The sequence below is a fragment of the Aquila chrysaetos genome, chromosome 11 (assembly GCF_900496995.4).
Source record: "Aquila chrysaetos chrysaetos chromosome 11, bAquChr1.4, whole genome shotgun sequence".
Classification (NCBI taxonomy): Eukaryota; Metazoa; Chordata; class Aves; order Accipitriformes; family Accipitridae; genus Aquila; species Aquila chrysaetos.
Window position 1 is genome coordinate 16,856,470 of NC_044014.1, and position 20,345 is coordinate 16,876,814.

The 20,345-nt window shown below is 54.7% G+C and overlaps 1 protein-coding gene across 9 annotated transcripts in view; it reads right to left on the reverse strand.

Moving 5' to 3' along the window:
• Positions 1-490: 490 nt before the first annotated feature.
• LOC115348536 (dynamin binding protein) overlaps positions 491-20,345 on the reverse strand; it is a 36,217-nt gene continuing 16,362 nt past the window's right edge. For 5 of the 9 annotated variants that reach the window (XM_030031383.1, XM_030031386.1, XM_030031384.1 and 2 more), the window contains 13 exons: positions 9,342-9,529; positions 8,626-8,725; positions 7,941-8,088; positions 7,368-7,385; positions 6,496-6,695; positions 4,990-5,120; positions 4,644-4,748; positions 4,309-4,437; positions 3,534-3,866; positions 2,894-3,076; positions 2,620-2,818; positions 2,068-2,522; positions 491-1,709 (listed from right to left, as the gene is read on the reverse strand). In XM_030031383.1, the coding sequence (XP_029887243.1) occupies positions 1,524-1,709; positions 2,068-2,522; positions 2,620-2,818; positions 2,894-3,076; positions 3,534-3,866; positions 4,309-4,437; positions 4,644-4,748; positions 4,990-5,120; positions 6,496-6,695; positions 7,368-7,385; positions 7,941-8,088; positions 8,626-8,725; positions 9,342-9,529 (2,375 nt within the window). In that variant the 3' untranslated portion in view covers positions 491-1,523. Of the gene's footprint in view, positions 1,710-2,067; positions 2,523-2,619; positions 2,819-2,893; positions 3,077-3,533; positions 3,867-4,308; positions 4,438-4,643; positions 4,749-4,989; positions 5,121-6,495; positions 6,696-7,367; positions 7,386-7,940; positions 8,089-8,625; positions 8,726-9,341; positions 9,530-9,808; positions 10,095-14,189; positions 14,286-18,437; positions 19,793-20,345 lie in introns of those variants that run through there. The other 4 variants (XM_030031389.2, XM_030031390.2, XM_030031391.2 and 1 more) reach the window with 4 other exon arrangements.

The following is a 20,345-nucleotide window of genomic DNA, read 5'->3' on the forward strand; positions in this document are numbered from 1 at the left end:
CAGGCACGTGTGCATGCCATACTGACATGCACAAAATCTGGTGGTTACTGCTGACAAACTCTTGACCCTTCTTTGCTTTTGGGCATGAAGCCAGGAGCTGTAGCACTGACATCGGCTGCTGGCATGCAGGGAGCCTGCGCCCACGTGCATGCTGCCTACCCACTTACAGCAGGGCAAACCCCTTCACCCTTGCTGGTGGCAGGAGGGACACAAGTCACCCGCAGCCTCAGCCAAGTCATGTAACACACAGCAGGGGAGAGGGCAGCGCAATCACTTCATCTTAATGAAGAACTTCCCTGTGAGGGTTTCCTAGTGCCTGAGCTGCAGCTAGCACAAACACCAAGGCAGAAGCATTCTGAACCCCACTGAAAGGATAATGTTCTTCCTAGCCCTGCAGGGTCTCCATGAAGCCTGTGGGCTTTGCCCCCCTAGCTCAGCACTGGCCAGGCACTCCTCCCAGCTCTCCCGACACTTGCACAGGCCCCTCCTATACACAAGGGCAAATCTTTATTTACAGAGCAGCAGTACAGGGGATACAAATATTGTCCCAAGAGAAGGGAGCTTCCCTCCTTCAGGACACGGCAGCAGCAGGCAAGACACACCACCCTGGCAAAGGGCACCACATCCCTCCTGGGGAGGGTCTTGCCCTCCCAGAACATCAGCACCATCTCCAGTGCCCTGCAGGAAAGCGCAGGTGAGGCAGTCCTGGTCAGAGCCTCCCAAAAAATCAGGCTGGAGGACAGCCTGTGCTTTGCCTTCTGCCCTGCCCCACTCCAGAGCAGCCAGGTGGGCATGTCAGTGCAGACAGGTCTTGGGCACTGGAGACACCTGGAAGATGAGAACCCGATGGCTGCTGCTAGCAGCAGAACTTGGAAAGGCCCGAGGCCCTGGGAGATCCAGCATGGGGATGAAGCACCCGCTAGGGACCCTGCCATGGGGGCTTTCAGAGGCTGGGCCCATCCCAGCCCTGGAGCTCAGCTGCTCCCAGTGGACCTCAGAGCTGCTTCCCCAGGCAGTGTGTAGATGTCCCACCCTGAGGTCCTGCACAGACAGATGAGACCAGGCTCCTGCTGCTGCTGCCGAGAAGGCACAGGGAGCACATTCACAGGGCCTGGGTTGCTTTTCACACTACTTGGCTAAAGCTGGACTCCAGAAACTCAGTGTTAGCCTTCCACAATTTAAACTCACAGCAGCTCCTCAGCCTTGGTTGAGCCTTACCCTCCAGGGCCATGGCCCCAAGCTTTGCTTCCCTGCTCCTGGCTGGACACAGGAGGCTCAAACAGCCCAGGTGAACTCATCCCTGCCCTCACACAAGCTGCTCCTGCCTGCCCTGCCAGCCCACCCTTCTTCCTCCCCAGAAGGGGAGGTGGCAGCCAGTGTGGTGGGGCCCAGGAGCACTGCAGGGCTGCGAGGGATGCAGCCTCAGGGCAAGCAGTGGGGGCTGCAGGGCTGGTCAGCCTCCCCGAGGCCCCTGGCAGTGCTGGCAGGAACAAGGCACAGGGTGCAGGCTTCTCCCTGCCACCTCACGTGTACTCTGTCTTCCGGATATAACTGGAGGGCACATAGCCCTGCTTCCCATGCGCCTCAGCCAGCCACCACTCCCGATTGCCCGTGATGTCCTCAAACTGCAGGATCCTGAGTCTCTGGTTAGCTGACACACTCAGCTCGTTGGTGTTGCGGCCTTTGAAAGTGTAGAGAGCGTAATAGACCTGCCAGACAGAAGGAGAGTGTCAGGTGGATGGTCATGCCACACAGCCTTGCTGTCACATTGCATCGATGCGTGGGCTTTTGCTCCTCTCCCGGAACAGTGACATCCCGAGCCCCATCCTGGCCTCTGCCAGAGATGCCCCCACCTGCCCACCCCCATTTGCAGCCTAATTCTCTGCCTCTACACCTCTGCTGCTGGGAGAAAAGGTTTCATCCTCTACCTCAGCCCTTTGGGACAAAGCAGCCTCCACCTCCCACCCCTCCCTGGTCACTGCCAGGGAGGAGGATGATTCAGCCCCAGCTCAAGTGAGGAGGTCAGCCCTCAGCATCCCCAGACCCCCACTGAGGCTGAGGGCTCACCTGGTTGCCCTCTGACTCACTGCTCTCCAGCCCAGAGTCTCTGTCCTCCACTGAGGGCGCAGGCCTGAGATGCGCTTTGGCAGGGTGACCATTGCGAGAGCCAGGGCTGCAGCCCAGCTCGGGGCGACTGTAGCGGCGCTGAGACATCACCATACTAGCCTCCAGCGGGGCTGTCCTGTCACCAGAGCCAAGCTGGGGCAGAGAGGGGCAGTCCGTCTCTGAGGGGTGCTGCGGGGACTGGTATGGGTCTGCTGGGGAGACCGAGTCCTGCTGGGGTTTCTGAGTGAAGGTGATGGCCGCCCCGCTGGGGCTGAAGGTCAGCGTGGTGTTGCTTTGGGGAGAGGAGCTGCTGTGCTCTGACTCGTTAGAAGAGTGGCTGCCCACAGAGACATCTGACTGGCTACGGCGCGGGTTGTAGGGCTTCAGAAAGGAGCTGTACACAAAGCCCTTGGTCACTGCAGAGAGAGAGAGGAAGGGAGCTCAGATTGGGGCACAGGGGGACCAGAGGAGGGGACTCACAGCAGGTGCCAATGGCAGGGAGCAGCCACCTACCCCCGTTGTCTATGAGCCAGCGATTCTGGCTGCCCATGGGGTCCTTCTTCTTGATGACACCCACGATGTCTCCTTCCAGCAGTGAGACATCCAGGTCTTGGGCAGCATTGAAATTGCGGTCTGCCTGGAAGAGACTGTCTGGGGGATAGCGGGCCAGGAGGGCAGCTCGAATGTCATCTGACTGCAGGAGGTAGCTAGGCTGCAGAGGAATAAGACAGGTGTGAGTGGCTGTCCTGGGCACTGCAAGCCCTGACACAGGGCAGAGGGAACTCACCAAGCCGACAAGGGGCTGCCGCCGGGCGGACTGCCGCTCCACACTCTTCCTTTCAAAAGGCTTCTTGGGAGCTGCCTGGGACTCTGGGAAGAAGGTGAAGCCCTGGAGCTGCTGGAGGACTCGACTGTGCTCATCCTGGAAGATGGCAATGAGGTTCCCCTCCCTGCCAGACACCTTCAGCAACTGAAACCAGAGCAGGGTTGCAGGTCATGGTTAGGTGACAGCTGCTGGGAAAAGTGGCCAAGAGCTACAGCAGAGACCATGCCAGCTCCCGGGCCAAGCAGGGGCTCCGAGTCCTGCCTGTGACTTGCATCAGGCCCAGATTTGCAGTCCTGTCTGGACCCAGCTCTGAGTGGTCCCCAAACTCATGACATGAGATTCTCTTAGGCAAATGCTCTCCTGCCACTGCTCCAGCAGCAGCCAGAGCATTCACCATCTCTGCACGCAACTGCATCGTGACCCCACAATCCCTGCCCTGACAGCATCCCACAGGAGCCCTCCCTAAGGCACTTGGGACCTGAAACTGCAGCAACAGCTTCCTCCGCAATGGGATGGGACCCAGAGAGGCTCAGGGACAAGCCCTGTGCAGAGATTAGTGCTGCACTGAGCCCAGAGCGCTGGCTGTGCTCCAGGAACCCACCGACAACAGGGGTCTCAGCTCCTCCAGGGCCAGGCGCACAAAGTCGCAGTGTGCCTCAGCATAGCCCCGCACACAGCTGGCAAACAGCTCCTTGGCAAAGCGCAGGAACTTGGGCAGCTCGTCCAGCAGCTGGGCATTGAGGGCCTCGTAGTTGTTGCGGGCTGACTGCAGCTCGTCCAGTGTTCGCTTGTCCTTCAGCTTCTCCGCTCGCTCCGTGCAGTTGTGGAAGTCAAGGAGCTTGTCAAAGCGTTTCTGCACCAGCTTGTGGGGCCCCGCAAACATGCTCAGCAGCTGGTTCAGGGGCGAGCTCACCAGTCGCTCTGTCCGTTCTTTCTGGTGGGCAGAAATGCAGAGCAGGTAAGATGAGGTGCTCTCTCTCACTGTGTGGTGAACACTAGCAGCTTACTCTCCAGCACACAGCCTCCCCAGAACAGCATAGGGTCCGTCTTCCTGATGGCACCCACCAGAGCTCCAGAGGTAACTTCCAACAGGAATTATTCTATCATATTACATAAATGTGCCAGTGTGGGCAACGTTATGGCAAGTACCTGAACTGCTCATGTAGAGCGCTGTAAAAAAATGTGTATCTAACAGACACACTCAATACACATCATAAATCCACAGGCATCAAAGCTCTCTGGAGGGAAGAGCCAAACAGGAGTGCTCACACTTCTCCCAGGCTGTGTTACCCTCCCTGGAGGCTCCCAGGGGCTCCCCATCCGCAGGAGGGCCCCAGAGGGGTGCCCCCAGCACACAAGAGCACAGCCTCACTCACGAAGTTGGAGAAGAGCTGGTCACTGATGAGCCGATTCACTTTCTGGAACTGGTCCAAGTCCCCACTGCCCTTCTCTGTACACAGGTCCCACATGCTCACTGCTGCCAGCGCCTTCATGCAAGCCGACTCCTGCACCAGGGACACACAATCAGCACAGCCATGGCTGCTGCCCAGGAGAAGAGGCCTCCCAGGGCAGCCCAGACCCTGAGAGAGAGCCCTGGCAGGGCTGAGGGCCTGAGCACTGGCCAGCGGCACTGCAGGTACACACCATGCAGGCAGGAGGGGCAGTACACGGCAAGTCCCACGCATTAGGCATCACACCCAGACCAACTCACTCGAACGTGCTGCAGGTAGAGGGAAAGGTCCCGGATAAAGGACTTGATCAGCCGCTCCTGCATCCGGAAATGTTTCTCTGTCTCTTCAAAGGCTTCATCCTTCAGCTGTGAGAGAAAAATGTCTCAAGGGAGGCAATTCAGGACTCCAGCACCTCCCAGAGTACGAGATGTGGGGCCTCCTGCCCACAGGCTGAACAGCAGAGATAGGTGGTTCAGACCCTAAGCTCACTCTGCCTTGCTGGCCTGGATGAGAGCTACTCATCAGGGAAGGGGCGTGGGGGGACAGCAGGCAACACTGCAGAAGCACTGCAGGGTCTAAGTGCATCTGGCAGCTGATGCACATTACCTGGGGTGCAAAGCCTGTGAGATGCTTGAGGTGGCTGCTCACACGGTTGGATTTCTTGATGATAGAGTGGAAGTTGAGCTTGGAGATCTTCTCCATGAGGCTATCCTCATCCCCTTTCCGGTACTTTAGCACTAAAGAGATTGATGTAGAAATCAGAACCCTTGTCAGCACAATGTCCATATCTTACAGTGCCTCATCAACAATCGCCTTGTTGGTTCTCCCCTTCCCTAAGCCTCTGCAGTCCCAAGTACACCACATATAGTATCATATCACACCATACATCACCTTGAAATCCAGCACTGTGCCACCTGTAATCCCCTATTTGGCTCTTGATATGACCTCCAGTTTGTAGAGCCACCATTCAAACTCTTCCATAGGATTATGCATAGCATTAGTATAAGATGACATAGGAAATGGTGTACAATAATCACTGGACACACAGAACGTATTTATATTGCTTCTTTAGCAAATATGAGCAATCATTACAGGCAGCCTATGTCATTTCAGCTTCAGTGGGTCTATGTGGAAAGAGTAAATTGTAAGACTTGCACAAGTCAGGGGCTTCCAAGGGAAAACAGGGAGGGAGGCTGGCAGGTCAAAGGGAATAATTTTCTCCCTCCGTTCAGTCCTGGGGAGGCTGCCCTTGAACACTGTGTCCAGTTTTGAGGCCCCCAGATCAAGAGAGATGTGGGAGAACCAGAGCTCCTGACCCATAGGGAGAGCTCAGGCCCCACAAGGAGAGCTGGGGGAGCCGGAGGGGGGTCTGCTCACAGCCGGCAGCTACTTGAAAGGCAGCTACAAAGGTGATGGGGCCAAACTCCTCTGAGCAGTGCCAGGCAATACAAGGACGGGCAGCAGCCACAGATGGCAGCCTGGGAGCTTCAGGGTGGATCAGGGAGCACAGCTTCGCCTCAAAGGTGGTGGATCCCTGGCACAGGTCAGCAGAGAGGCTGTGAAATCTCCATCCTTGGGGGTCAGTGAGAATCAGCTGGAGGGAGCCATGGCTGATCAGAGCCAACACTGGAGACAAACCTGCTCCAAGCAGGAGGTTGGACAGAAGACCTCAGAGGGCTCTTGCAGCCAGCACCTCTGCGACTCTGTCCTGTCTACAGATATACCTTCAAACTTAGTCTCAGTAAGACAGAGACTGCCCTAGCAGATTAATTCCCTACTTGTTTAAAATTGCATTTTTAAACTTTAAATACATATTCTTATCATTTTTGTTTTCATTTAATAGCCATGTGGACAGCAACTGCTTATATTTCATATCTCTGTATCACAAGAAACAGCTAAAGTCAAATGTATACTGTGCTACTTTAAGTATTGTATCTCATGTTCAGATTTTTTTAAATGCAGCTCTTCTACTGCCCTTCTGTGAGGGCACAGACTTTGGGAGCAGATTCCCTCCATGACTGTGGTTGCCAGCTAAGGCTCAGGAGCTGACAGACGCCAGCCTCAACACACCCACTCCTGTCTCTCTCTCCCCAGCACTACCCAGCTACTCACCCAGGTCCTTCCGGCGCTTGTATTCATTGATGTTGACGTTGATTTCTTTGACTGCGAGGACAGCAGCTGTGAGTGGTGCCTTGTCAGGGTGAGCCTCGGGTGTGGCGCTCAGTAGCTCCATCAGGAGCAGTGGGTACCTCATCACCCTTTGCACTGGCTTGATGAGGAAGGAGCCCAGGTTAATGTAGTTTGTGCAGCCCCTGGGAAGTTGGGACAAAGGAGATGCACCAGGTTTCAGTCCAGCTCTGCCATACAAATTCTGCTCCCTCAAACCAATGCCAACCAGACTCAGAACACCAAAGCCTCTAAATCCACTGTACTCCCTAAGTCATGCCACCCTCATCTCCAACATATTGCACTCCTGAACTCCTGATGCTCTCAGATCAACCCCAGGCTTCCAGACCTCACTCACACCAGGTGACCCTTCCCAGTCAGGGTCCCCTCCATCACCAGACCCACCGTGAAACCCCACATAGGCACAGCATCACACTTACCAGAGTGCCGCTTGCTTCAGACTCCGTCCCACCACCCAGCTGCCCAGATCTGTCCCCCAGTGCAGGACAGACTGACTGTGCTAAGGAACACAGTCAGTGCAGGGCTCTCCTGGCTCCTTGGGGCTCACGGCTCCTGAAATGTGTTTCCTGCCCAAGACCCCCCATCGCCTTATCACCTGTGCTGCCTGCCTGTGTAGCCCACACATTGCCTCTGCTGTGATCATGCCACAGACACCCTGCTCCTCCCAGACGTGCCTCCACAAGGCACTGTTAGAGCCCCCCAACATGCACTCAGCCGGTGGCAGGAGGTTAGTTACAAAGGAGCAGGCAGGCCAAGACAGACAGACAAGCGGGGACCAACAGGAAGGATGCACTTACCACTCACTGTACAGGCTCCTGCCGGCCCACAGAGTGCCAAAAAGCAAAGAAAAGCAATGGGTTAATGGGGTGGCAGGCGTGCAATCCCACAGCCAGCGCCTTCACCCCATCCCACAGTGATGCTGCTAGGGCAGTGGGCAGCCCTGGCCCCCCAGAGCAGCAGCCGGCGCTGCTGGCTCCTGGGGCATTAACCTCCACAAGCTGGAGCCCTGGTAGTCGCTGAGCCAGGCAAAGCGGCTCCTTCCTCACCAGCCATGGTGGGGCAGAGCCTGGGAAGCAGGAGCCCTCAATCCAGGACATGCCACCTTCTCTGTACCTTGGTGGCTTCTGCTCAGAGTTTAAGAGGGCCTACAGGTGTCCCAGCACCTGTGCATTGGGGCAGGGGCCATCTGAACCCAGAGCCTAGTCAACTATGCAGTGACAATGCCAGCCCCTCTCCAGTCATCACCTGAACTGTCCAAGCACTGCTGGCAGAGGGGCGGGGATATTGGAGACTGATCCCCCTATCCCAGCCTGGTGGGAGACTGATCCCCCTACCCCAGCCTGGTGGCCGCCACAGCCAGAGGCTCCAACCTGAGGCTATCCAGCAGATCCAGGAGTAGTTTCTGCATCTTCTCATCCTTCTCATAGGTTTCCAGCAGTGCAATGGCCTCATCATGGTTCTGGCAATACACCCTGTAGACGTTCTCCAGCTCTTCACGCTGTGCCAGGAACACTGGCCCTGAAGACAGCAGCAAAGCAGGACTTCAGTGTCTCCTGGTCCCCAGCTGCCTCCAGCAACACTGGTGTGTCTCATGGTGAGATGCCCAGTGTCCCCATTCCACACACAGCTCAAGAAGACAGTGGTACTAGAGCACCCAGAATGCCTCCTCATCACCCACTAGCACAGAGAGCTCAATTGATCCAGGTCTCCCAAGGGTGAGAAGTGGGGACACTGGTCATTGGAACCACACAGAGAGCAAAGGCACAGGCTGCCCAAGGCCTGAGCAGCAAAAGCTGGCAGCGCAGGAGTAAGAAGTGGGGCTCGCTTTGGGGCAAGGGGCCATGGAGGGCCACAGGCACCATGTTTCTCAGCATAGCGACCCATGGGGCAACACAGACCTCCTAGGCTTCACTGCTGGACTGATGAGCGGTGATGGGGACCAGCAGGGAGGAAGCCCAGCCCCTGTGATCCTCTCCCACCATTTAAACTGTTCTGCCCTGCCACTAGCAAAGCCCATCCCCGCCTGCTGAGAAAAGGTAACAGCAGAATTCATACCGATGGCATCTGAAGCCTCCAAGGTGGACAGCAGCTGCTTGGAGAAGCTAATTACCACGTGGATGTTTCCAAAAAGACCCTCAAAGTCTATGTTCTGCATCTGGGGAGTGGGAAGAGAGATGTCCTGGACCAGGGAACATGTCCCAGTCAGACCCAACAGCCCCCCCTTGCCCTTCTGCAACCCATCAGTCCTCAGCTTCACATCAGCCACCTGGTGTGACCTCCTCCCATCACAGTGGCTCTGTACTCAGTCCCTCATCCCCCAGCGCACTGAAATTCTCATTCCTTATGTGACCTACCACAGTGTCCTCCTCTTTCCCAGAAATTTCATCCCTGCCTCTGTTCACCTGTTATTCTTCCTCTCCTCCCACCAACTCTGTGCCCATGCCAAGACCCCATATTTTCTTTCTCCTGACACTGAATTTAACCTACAAACCAAATGAAAAGGAACATTTCCTACCCCAGGAGATGAATCTGTGATACTTGCTGCCAGCTCTCTTGCTCTCAGCAATGGTGAGAGCTCAGCAGGATCCCAAAACAGATGGGCTATTTCTGTGAGTGCGGGGAGCAGTGAGAACCATCCTGCTCCCCTCAGCATAGCTGAATTTCCTCTGTGGATTCCTGTGCTTCTGCTTGGCTGCCTCCAAGAACAAGCGGACTCAGTATCCTCACCCCATCCCACCAGTATTGTGTCGTAGCTGGCCCCACACTCCCACCTGTGCCTGCTGCAGGGGCACCATGATCCTCTCCACGCACATCTCCAGGTCTCGGATATAGTCCCGCTCTGTCTGGAGCAGCTCCTCAATAACCTTGGACCTCTTCTCCAGCATCCTTTGCTCTGGGCTCTCAGTGGCAGCCGAGGAGGTCTCCAGGGATGGTGTCTGGGAGGACAGGAGAGTCATCTCTGCAAGACAGACAACCAAGATCAGCATCCGCCAGCGAGGATGCATGGACAGGAGACAAGTAGCACCTGAACCGTGCCATACGCAACCTGTAAGACTGCCAAACAGGACTGTTAGAGAGAGGGACTGTCCATGCAGGGACCTTTCCAGAGGGGCCAATCCTGGCTCTCCCAGTCCCAGGGCAGCAGGGAGCCCAGGTCTGCTCCCACAGCCTGCCCTCGCAGCACCAGTAACACTGCAATGCCCCGGCATTGGGACAGCAGGCACCAAGCAACACAAACCTGCTCCACACTCGTGCCCCAACGCCGGCCGGGTCCAGACGCCTCTCCTACCCCCGCTCTCCAACTCTGCCGCTCCAGGAAACTCCGTGGGGCTGAGTCGATGGGGAGAGGAGCCGTGCTCCCCTCCTCGCCCTCTTGCCAGCCGGGCAATGGCGGCTGCCCCCTCCCCTCAGGCTGGGAACAGGGTCTCCATTCTCCAGCCCTGCGGCATTTCCATCTGAATGGCTGAAAAGGCCTCAGGCACCCACAATGGGGCTGCCGGAGGCAAAGCCTGGAGCTGGACCGCGGCGAGCAGCGCAAGGCAGGGCCGGAGGGCCGGGCCGGGGCGGCGGCGGCCTTTGCCGAGAGGCCGGGGTGGGCACCCGGAGGCCCGGGGTGGCTGGATGCAGCCCGTGGTCGGCCACGCTGCCACGGCAGGCGGCCCCGGGGCGGAGAGGCCCCCAGTACAGCCCGGGGACCTGCTCTGTGCCCAGGCCACTGTCCGTCATCCCCCCCCCGCCCCCGCAGCAGCCTCCCGGCCGTGCCCTGCAGGGTGCCGGGCCGCGCAGCACGGGGCGGCCGGGCTGCCCTGCCTGCGGGGCCTGGGGGTGCGCGGGCAGCTGGCCACCCTCCTCTTCCCCGTCCCAGGCCCCCGGCAGCCGCTTTTCCTCCTGGTTTTCTCTCCTACCTGCAGCTCCCAGGCCGGCCCAGCCCCCTCCGGTTTTCATTGAGACATTTTATCCCCCGGCAGATTCCTGGGGCTAGCCACTTTCGACCCCACCTGCCTGCTTCTAAAAGCATGTGCCCTCTGGCCAAAACCACAGCAACAGTACCTTCCCCCAGCCCCCAAATTCGGGAGAGCCCCTCTCTAGCCCCTCCCTGGGACACCCCTCTGAGGCAGGGTCTGGCCCAGAAACACTCAGGTCTCCCCCATTTTATGGCTGCTTTGCAGAGCTGAGGCCCACGGGACCCCCGAGCCCCTTGCAGCACCCCAGCCTGCCTCAGATACCTGATATAAGGCCAATTGCTGATTTGACAAATGCCCATCCACTTCAGCCATCTCCTACGGATCTCCAGCTGCTCTCTCTCAATGGGATTGTATTAGTTGTGGACATGCCCCAGCTCAGACATTTGTAAAAAAATTTTTGCAGGACAGGCACTTTTACCTCCCTGACCTCTCCAGTTACAGCTGTAGGCAACAGTGGCTGAGGCTGGGGGAGACAACCCTGCCATCAGCTTCAGCTCTAAGAGTAGGCTCAGCTGGACTCCCCAGGACACCCAGCAGGGCTTGGGACTTACCCTGGTACCCTGGCACCCACCGTGCACAGCCCCAAGAGACCCCCGTGCTCCCAGCTGCTTCCACAGCCACCAGCCTTGCGCTGCCAGATGACGGCAGTAACCAACGGCAGTGTGAAATGTGGGATGGGAAATGTCTGCCTCAGCCTAAGCATCCTGCCTGCTGCTCTGCCAGGCTTGGGTATTTGCACTGAAACAGCCCAGGAAAGAGAAGGAACAACCAACTTGGCCCATAACTAGCTGAAGCTGTGCCGGTCTCCAGTCCCTCCCGTTGCAGAGCAGCAGTGACAAATAGAAACCAGCAGCATCAGCATCAAACAGCAACTTCCCACAGCTACCTGGGCTGAGGAAGAACAGGCATGCCTCTTGCACACACTTCCAAATCAGTTCCAGACACTCCCTCAACCGCAGCAAACGGGAAACTCATCTGAAACCCTGCTTAGAAGATGCCCTCGACAGGGGAGGGAAGATACTCATCTCTCTAAGCAGGCATCCCTGGTGCCCTGCCTTGAAATCGAGCCTGGGGAGAGCCAAAAGGGCCAGCTCCGCAGAGCAGGATTTAGCGGCACAACCAGCACTATATTTAGTAAGCAATTACGGCGTATTGGAAAGACCAGATTCACTGATTCCTACTGGCAAGCATCCTTAAAAATACCTCCACCAGAGTCATCCTGCGTAAGTGGAAAGGCTGGTTTCGATTAAGTCAATAGGTGTCTTGGCTCCCCACCAGGTTAAGTCCCCAATTATGAACTTTATCAACTCAAATGCAGCAGGAGTCTGTGAGGAGGGCCTGGGAGCAGCCACTGGGTTTAACATTTGCTGTTTGCGTTTCCACAGCATCTGCAAAGGCTCAGTAGCAGACCAGGCCCTGCCGTGCAAGCTCCTCTACAAACACCCAACAGGGATACCCTGCCCGAGACACAGCACTTGGAGCCTGAACAGGATACAAGACAGAAAAATGTACAGGAGGGACAAAGAAACACCAAAATAATACAGTCAGCAGGTCTCTGTAGCTCAAAGAGTTAAGAAAGTAACAACAAATGAGTTATTTTAAAGAAGGATTTTTTTTTTTTTTTTTTTTTAAGGAATGGCATTTGTTTTGCAGGGGAACAAGCTCAAGCGGGAGGGCAACATGGAAGAAACAGGAAGGTGTTAATCTGAAATGCAAACAGGTGTGTGAAACCCAGGTGAGGTGGGCGGGTGAGCTGATACCACAGCATGGGGTGGCCTGGGAAGAATCTTGAAAATGAAGACCAGCCAGAACAACAGCCAGAAATGACCCATGCAGCAGCATTTGGGAAGACAAATGGAAAAGACTACATTTGCCTTGGTCAAAGAATAGGATTTTGCATTTATCCCCAGGCAAAATGCCACCAGATGAAGCTTTGTACAGGACATCTCAGGAATTTACCATACCACCAGCAAACCACCCTGCTGTGCTCTCAGCTTTAGCCATAGCTAAACTGCAACCACAGGGTATGTCTGGCTCCAGCTTACCAAAACAGAGCTGGGGATGCCCAACGCCGCCAGCGAACTCAGCAGCTCCCCACGCTCCACCAAGCAAATCCCAGGCAAGTAAATCTAGGTCAAGCCCTTTCAGAGAGCACCCTGCGGCAAGGCTTCGACTGACACTCATGAGATTGCCAGCTCCACGGCACCCTTCCGCTGCAAGTCTCAAATCCCCGCCTGTGGAAGGAAAATCAAAACCTTCCCTGCACACGTTTTAAGCCCATAGTAGTCATCAGCTCAGCTTGCTTGACCTGGCACGATGCTGGCCACCAGTTCTACCCACTTATACTGTATCAGTGTTTGCATTATTTTGAAAACTTACACAGATTAATTCTCCTCTGGCCTTCTTGCTCTTTCTGAGTATTTCAAGATTTGTTTAAAAACAAGGCTATGCTGCAGCCAAGTCTCTTAGGACTCTTGCTGTTTACCACTAGTCCAGCATCCTCCTTCAGCAATGAACTCAAAAGTCATCCTGCCTCTTTCCAAACACTCGCAGTTTAAAAAATTCAAATACAGAATTTGTTTTTAATACTTGGCTCTTCTATCTGACCAATATGTATAATACTTAGGGTTTGTTTCTGATGCATTTAAATAAAACTCTCACTTTTTGTATTTCATACCACCTCTGTTGATTGCCATCAATTTCTTTTTTCCTGTTTGTCACACATTCTTGTATGTCTAATAGCAGCTTTCCCTAAACGAGGCTTATTAAGCATTTAACTAAACCCACCCATTTCACAGCTGTGGGTTTTGGTCATCTAGTAAATGCTGTTTAAACAGATCTCCATTTTACTTCACAGATTTTCTATTTAAATGTTACATTTCAATCTGAGTCATCATGCCCATCAACTTTGGAGGCACTAAGAGGTACACCACAGCTGGACGGGGCTCTGTTAGCCTGCAGGAATGCGACTGGCATTTCCAATGAAGCCACCAAATTCCGATCCAGTGACAAATTTGTGTTTACCCATGACATGGATGCCAAACGGGCATTCAGATACACATTTCCAAACCCAATGTTCTCAATGGCAATTTTCAGAGACTCAAATTTTGTTCTCTTGTAGGTTGTGTGAGCTCTGCAATCTACCTCTCTAAATTAAAACCTCTAACAACATCAGTTTCTCTGTCCCCTGTGGCGAATTTGCAACAAGTCCATGGCTCTCTGGATTGGTCTGCGACAGCCTCCCAGGAGCGCCTGCTTTTGAGCTTTGCTAGTTCGCCTGCTGACACATGGGAGATTCAACACTGACTTGTAACCCAGCCCCTGGCAGTGAGGTGTCAAGATGGAGCACACTCCCACCTCTGCCCTTCCCATGGAGGCCATGATTTAATATTGCAATCACATGGCTCATCCTGCTCGTCTCAGAAATGCCACTGTCACCGACTTTCTTCCAATCAAAGAAAACTTCTAATTCTTACTACCCAACCTCCTAGCAGGAGCACACATGCAATTTGAGGTTTTCTCCCTGCCCCACTCTGGAAGCAGAGTTGACCCATGAAGATCCAGATCCAATGGGATGCGTGTCCATCACGCACAGGCTGGGGGGCTCACCCAAAGGGCTGCATCGCCCCCCAACTCCTCCTCGTTGGGGCTCACCTGCCAGCATCCCCCGCGGCACAGCGCAGCCTCGCAGGGCGCCCAGGCTGCTAACGCAATCTGAAGAGGGACGTGCTGCCCATCAGCGCTGAGGACAACCCCTCTCACCAGCTCGGTAAATGAATCTCCAACGGAGCTGCACCCACCCGAGAGGCGAGCCCAGCCCCAGGCTCACAGCTCAGCAGAGTCAAGCAGTGACTCAGGACAAAACAAACCAGCTGCAAATATTTGAAGTATGTGGACGCCAGGAGGGGAGGAGCCACTGCCTACCATGAGAAGAGCGGGGATGAAACTAGGGCAGGGAATAATTAATCTGAGCAAAAGGCTAAACTCACTGCCAGGAGCAGGATCTGGCGGGGGTGAAAACTCTCACTCCGGACATTGGTAATAAGCCTGTAACAGAATATATCCACTGCTCCAAAAGCAACAGACTAGATATATTCAGTGTCTTGTTGCTCCTTAGGAGAAAGATGGGGGTGCAGCAGAGACGTGCCATGGCAAAAGAAGACTTCAGCCCACAGAAGTGAATTCGGCCACTGGCCTTGGCAGAGTCCCAAGACCGAGGAGCAGGAGATAAATCTGGACAAACCACAAAAATGAGCTGAACAGAAACAGGCTGGGGATACTTCTCCCAGGCCACTGGAACGGCTTGACATCTCAAAGATGTCTTGTGCAGAGCCTGTTTGGTGGGGAGGTCTCTATGCCAGGTAAGATGACAGTCATCGTCCCAACACAGCCCCGCCGCATTCAGTGGGAACAGGGGATGGTCACGCAGAAAGAAGTGAAGTAATATGATGGTCTGCAAAGAGCTAACCTTCCCAAGCTGAGGCAGAGCATCCACAAAAGTGACTGTGAGCAAAAACACTGATGGGAAAAAGAATGAAAGCTGGAAGTTCTAGAAAAGAAATTTTTAAACAGATAGTGCAAAAACCACGGTTATGCAATCAAGAAAGAGAACAATGTTGACGAAAAAATCTGTCCTGGATCTGTGCTTCAATAAAGGCAGCAAATATAAATAAATAAATGAATGAATACAGAAAACCAGATAATAGACACACCAGGACCTTGGAAGTACAGAAAAACTGAGAAAAGAAAGATATCAAGAAAAATCCATGGATGGCAAAATTAAGAATCAATTTTTTATTTTTAAATTAGGAAAAGTAGAATTTTATTTCCACCCAGGACAAAAGAAACCCTTTCAATGATGCGATCCCACAAGTAAGCAAGGGTAGTAAAATTCTTGGTAAATTTGGCAAAAAGGCAGAAATATATTTATACAATACATATTCTGTTTCTTTCCATCTAAAAAGCAGAAATATGACTTTGCTATTGCCAGTGGAGAATATCCAGAAAAGACGACATTCCTAATCAGATTATCCAAGCACTGTATTTTGAGCTGATCCTATATAATATTTTTAAAGTAAATGGAAAATCACTGCTGTCACATAGAAAACTGAACATCGATTCAACAGGATCGCAAAAAAAGATGAGGCATATGAGTCACTGAGTGAATAAGATGGAATTATTCAAACCAAGCAGGTTTAATGCAGACAAATGCATTACTGTATTAATGGGGACAAGAAATGCAGCTGCACTCAGGGCTGTATTCTGCGGTGTAATGCTTTGTCCAAAACTCAAGTTCCCCAAGTTCTGCAGAGGCAGATTGGGGTCCTCGGGCAAGGGCACAGGAGCGCAGCAAGGTATACCTCTGTGCAAGCAAGTGCTGACACCTACCCAGAACACCTCATGCAGCTCTGAAGTCCACTGTTTTAAAAGAGTCTGAACTGAAAAATGAGCAAGGACAGGAAAAACAAACAATGAAAGGTCTTCCTGTGAGTCTTTGCTAGGAGTATTTTACGACTCTATTCACTATGAAAAACTGAAGACTGAAAAATTACTGAATTACAGTAACTGCCTGAGAAGAAAAGACCATCAACTAAAGAGCTTTAATTTAGTAGAAAAAAGTTAGGGTTCAGAGCTTAAATGCAACACATTAGCATGCAAAACATGCAAGAGTGATGGTGACTAAGCAGCAGAGCTATGATAGGCGGGTTCTCCTTCTGTTGATGTGGCAGGCAGACACATCTGAGTCTCATCCCTGAAGAGGTGCTCTAACCAAGTAGCTGTCATGGGGCTGCACCACAAAGAAATCTGTAAGAAGTGTAATAACCCTGCTTATGGAAAAGATCAGGCCATGTCATCTCTACCGGGGCTTTCAAGTCCTGAATTCTGTTACTCTGTGGACAGTAGGAGGAACCTGGGAGAGAAGTAGACAGCATTAGAAAAGGTGCCTGGAGCACACACAGAGGGAAAAACAGAGCTGACTTTTTTCCTACCAGCTGGGCAGGAGGGTGTCTGCTGCCAAGCGTGATGGGAGGGCTTTTGGGGAGGCTCCCAGATGCTGGTGAGGTCTTACGCTGAGGCAGCAAAGAGGTGCTGGTGCTGTCTTACATTGAGGCAGCTACAGCAGCAAAGCGTATTTGCCAAGGAGGGCTGGTGCTAGTGCAGCACTGTGCCCCAGCAAGGCAGGAGGAGTAATGTAACAGGGAGTTGCAGCCAGAAATGGGCCACAGGATGGACAGTGTTACAGAACACCTGGAGCCTTCCTCCTCCCCTTCCTGCTGTGGGACACCGGCCCTGATGGTGAGGACATCACGCCCCACACCTCCTGCAGCTGCTCCCCTGCCCCTGAGCCTGCCACAGCAGGGAAAAAAAAAAATCCAACACCCGCTCCCAGCGCAAGCATGGGTGTACGCAGTGTCATATTTAACATCAGAGGAGCAAAGGCACTCGCCCAGCATTGCAGTCTGTCCCCCTAACTCTTGCAAAAGCTGGCCAGGCCAGCACTGCTCCAGCCTCCTAAGGCTTTGTGGGCCATTTCCCCCCCTGCTCTGCTCCTCCTGGCTCCTCCTAGCTTCCCCGCCGCCCTTTGGACATGCTGGCACTGCAAAGCCTCTCCCTTCCCTTGCCCTGGGGACACAGTTGAGCAAAGTCCCACCCTACAAGGGCGGCCCAAGAGTGCAGAAATGGCAGCCAGGGGAGCCTGCTTAATCAAATACCTCCAGAGGACAAATTTCACGCTATTTAAGCTGACAGGCAGCTGCAGCCTCCAGCTCTGCCACCTCTTTGGCTGCTGCACTGCAGTGCTGTTCCCGTTTGTGTTTCAATCCCCCCTCACGGTGAGTTCACACACAGGTGCCCGAGACAGACGCTGGCAGAAAGGGTGCAGGAGCAAACAGGTTTTCAGTCACACAGCTGCCCAACAGGGAGGCCAGTCCACCAAGAAGCCTCCTTCAGTCCCTCTGCCCAGACCCTACCACCTTGCTGCCCCTTCCCCAACACACACTAATTCTTGCAATAATGAGCCAAGCCCCGCAAAGGTGTCTGCAGCCGACTGTCCCAGCCGCAGCATCAATAGGACGATTCTGCCCATGCCAAGACAGCCTTAACCCTCCAGCTTTGGTATGTCTCCAGCTCCAGGGTGCTGGTTGATGGGACTGGAGACCCAGGGATGGCTCGGGGACGCAGGACACAGGGCATGCAACTGCTGTAGCAGGGGCAAGGAACCACTACGGTACCGAGGGCCTGGCAATGCAGGAGGTACCATTCCTACCTGCGACAACCCCCCCCCCCCCCCGATGCACAGATGCCCCGGTGTCCCGCCCATGTGTAATCATGCAGTTCCAAGTACTTGCCCTCTGCATACGTCTGAGTGCTACAACAACTTCCTCCCTATTTCCTGCTTCGTGCTGCCTGCAAACAGCTGCCATACTCGCCCTCCGCAGGGTCAGGAATTGGTTCCTACACACAGAATCTGTTCACGATAGGTTATGAAAGTAAAACAGGTAGTGGGAATAACCCCAACACTTCACCCTTTCCCCTGTAAGAAACCTCTTTGGGGCCCTGAGAGAGCAGACAAATCAGGGCCACAGGATTTAGGGTGTACCCAAAACACTTGAGCCACAGATGAGGAGCAATCGAAAGGACAGCAGTGAGCCGTGGGCCTCTGCTGCCTGGGCTTCCCTCCCATCTGGGCCTTTGCAAAAGGGGGGCAAGAGCCCTTGCAGAACATGTAGATGACTGTACAGAGGGGTAATGATGATGATGCCCATTTCAGCAAGCCCCAGGGTTTCCTACAAGAGCCTGGCTGTGCCAGGCACCCGCTCGTGCCAGAGTCCCGGTGCTGCCCCAGTGCCAGGGCAAGACGAAAGCACACCCAAGGCAACTGCCCAGCATTTCCCCATGTACCTCGCTTCTCCTTCCTGGTCTGCACAAACTCCGAGTGCCGCAGGGCACTGGGAGCCGTCCGTCTGTAGAAGCTGTTTCGCTGGAGCACGGAGCCCGCCTTTTCTGCTTCCTCGGCCTCCTGCTCCCAGACCTGGCTCCAGTCTGGCCGGCCAGTGCGTACCCTCGAGCGCTCTGCTCTGCCATTGCTCCTGGCTGGCATCCTGGGCCCTGGGGCTGCTCCTTCCAGCTCCCCACAGCCATCGTAGTCCATGTCCTGCATCTTGGACTGCGTGTAGCAGGTGCCTGACCCCAGGGTCACTCTACCGTCTCCTGAGGACCAGATCACGAATGCAGGAGCTTCACAACCTCTGTCCAGATTGCTGCGGTCCACGACATGGTCTTTGGGCTGCCTGTGCCACTCTAAGTCTTCTTGGTCTTCTTGGTCCCTGACACCCATATACTGCCTTTCCTGCTCTCTATATGCCCCAGAGCCTCCATCCTCTCTATACCCCTTTCCCCCTTCCCTATATACTTGATTGCCTCCATCCTCTCCATACTGCCTTCTCCCTGCCCTATATTCCCCGGAGTCCCTCTCCTGCCTATGCCACCTTTCTTTTTCCCCATAATGCCTTTCATCCTTACTGTAGTCCGTAGGATCTCTGTCCTGATACCACCTTCCCCCCTCCCTATAGTCTCCAGGGCCTCTACCCTCTCCATACTGCTTTCCCCTCTCCCTATACTGCCCAGGTACTCTGTCCTCTCTGTACCGCATTTCTCTTAACTCAGAACTGCAGTCTCTGTATTGAACGCCCTCCCTCTCACACACCCTATAGTTTCTACCCTCTGTATCCTGGCTTTTGCCTTCCCAAGCACCATCTAGTCTCTTGCAGTCCGTGTACTGGATATCTCCCTTCCAAAAACCTCCACAGTCTCCATTCATGCTCCGTTGGTCCACAGAGGTGCCCTCCCCTCTCCTGTAACCATCCTGGCTGCTGTCGGCTCCCCGGCAGCCCGGGTACTGCCTCCTCACCCTGGGTCTGTCATTGCAGCGAGCCTCACCGCGCAGCGCAGCCACCCCCGCCACGTCCTCTCTCCGCACGGCACAACAGTCCTCATATTCCCAGCCAAGGAGCCGTGGCTCCTGCCTTGGATCCTCCACGCCGTGTTTCGCCCCAGGATAACTGCACATAGTCCTGCTGAGGTGTGGCGCAGGTGCCGACTCCCTTCGCTACCTGCTCCCCGAGCCCAATCCCGGGCTGACGCCGCTTCTCTGCTCTGCTCCAGCACTCCCGTCCCAAGTGAAACGCAGGCGTCGCTTCCTGAAACCAGCCAGCAAGGGTAGGAAGGAGGCACGGGCCCAATCGCTGCCAGCCCCGGCCTCCTCCACCTGCTGCCCAAAGTAATCAGTAACCAGCCCCGAGGAGGGAGGCTGGGGCCGGGCAGGCTCTCACCGCCCAAACCGGCTCCGCGGCTTTGCCAAAGCCTCTCGGAGGCCACTCGGAGGCAGGGAAAACGAGGGCACTGGAGCATGCGGAGGCCCTGCCCCGAGACCAACGTCCTCAGGGAAGGGAAACAGACCGCGTGTGAGACTGCGGGAAGCCACAGACCAGAGATGGGATATCCGATCTCCTTCCCCTGCCTCCACGCTCCCGCTGGCACGGAGGCTAAATGACGCGGTCTAGCAGAGGCTGGGCTCTGCTCCACACCTCGTGGGGGAAAACCAAGGCCTTCGTGTTGCCCCTGGCTCAAATCGATGCTGAGCCCATCCTTTTCCCAGCCCTCACCACAGGTCCTGGGAAGAGCCGGAGATGAGCAGCTCCCTGCGTGACAGAGCATCCCCGAGGGGTGCCTACACAGTGCCACGCAGCCACAGCTGCCCGGTTCCCCGCTCCGAGGTGAACGGCTGGTCCCCCCGCTGATAGGAAAAGG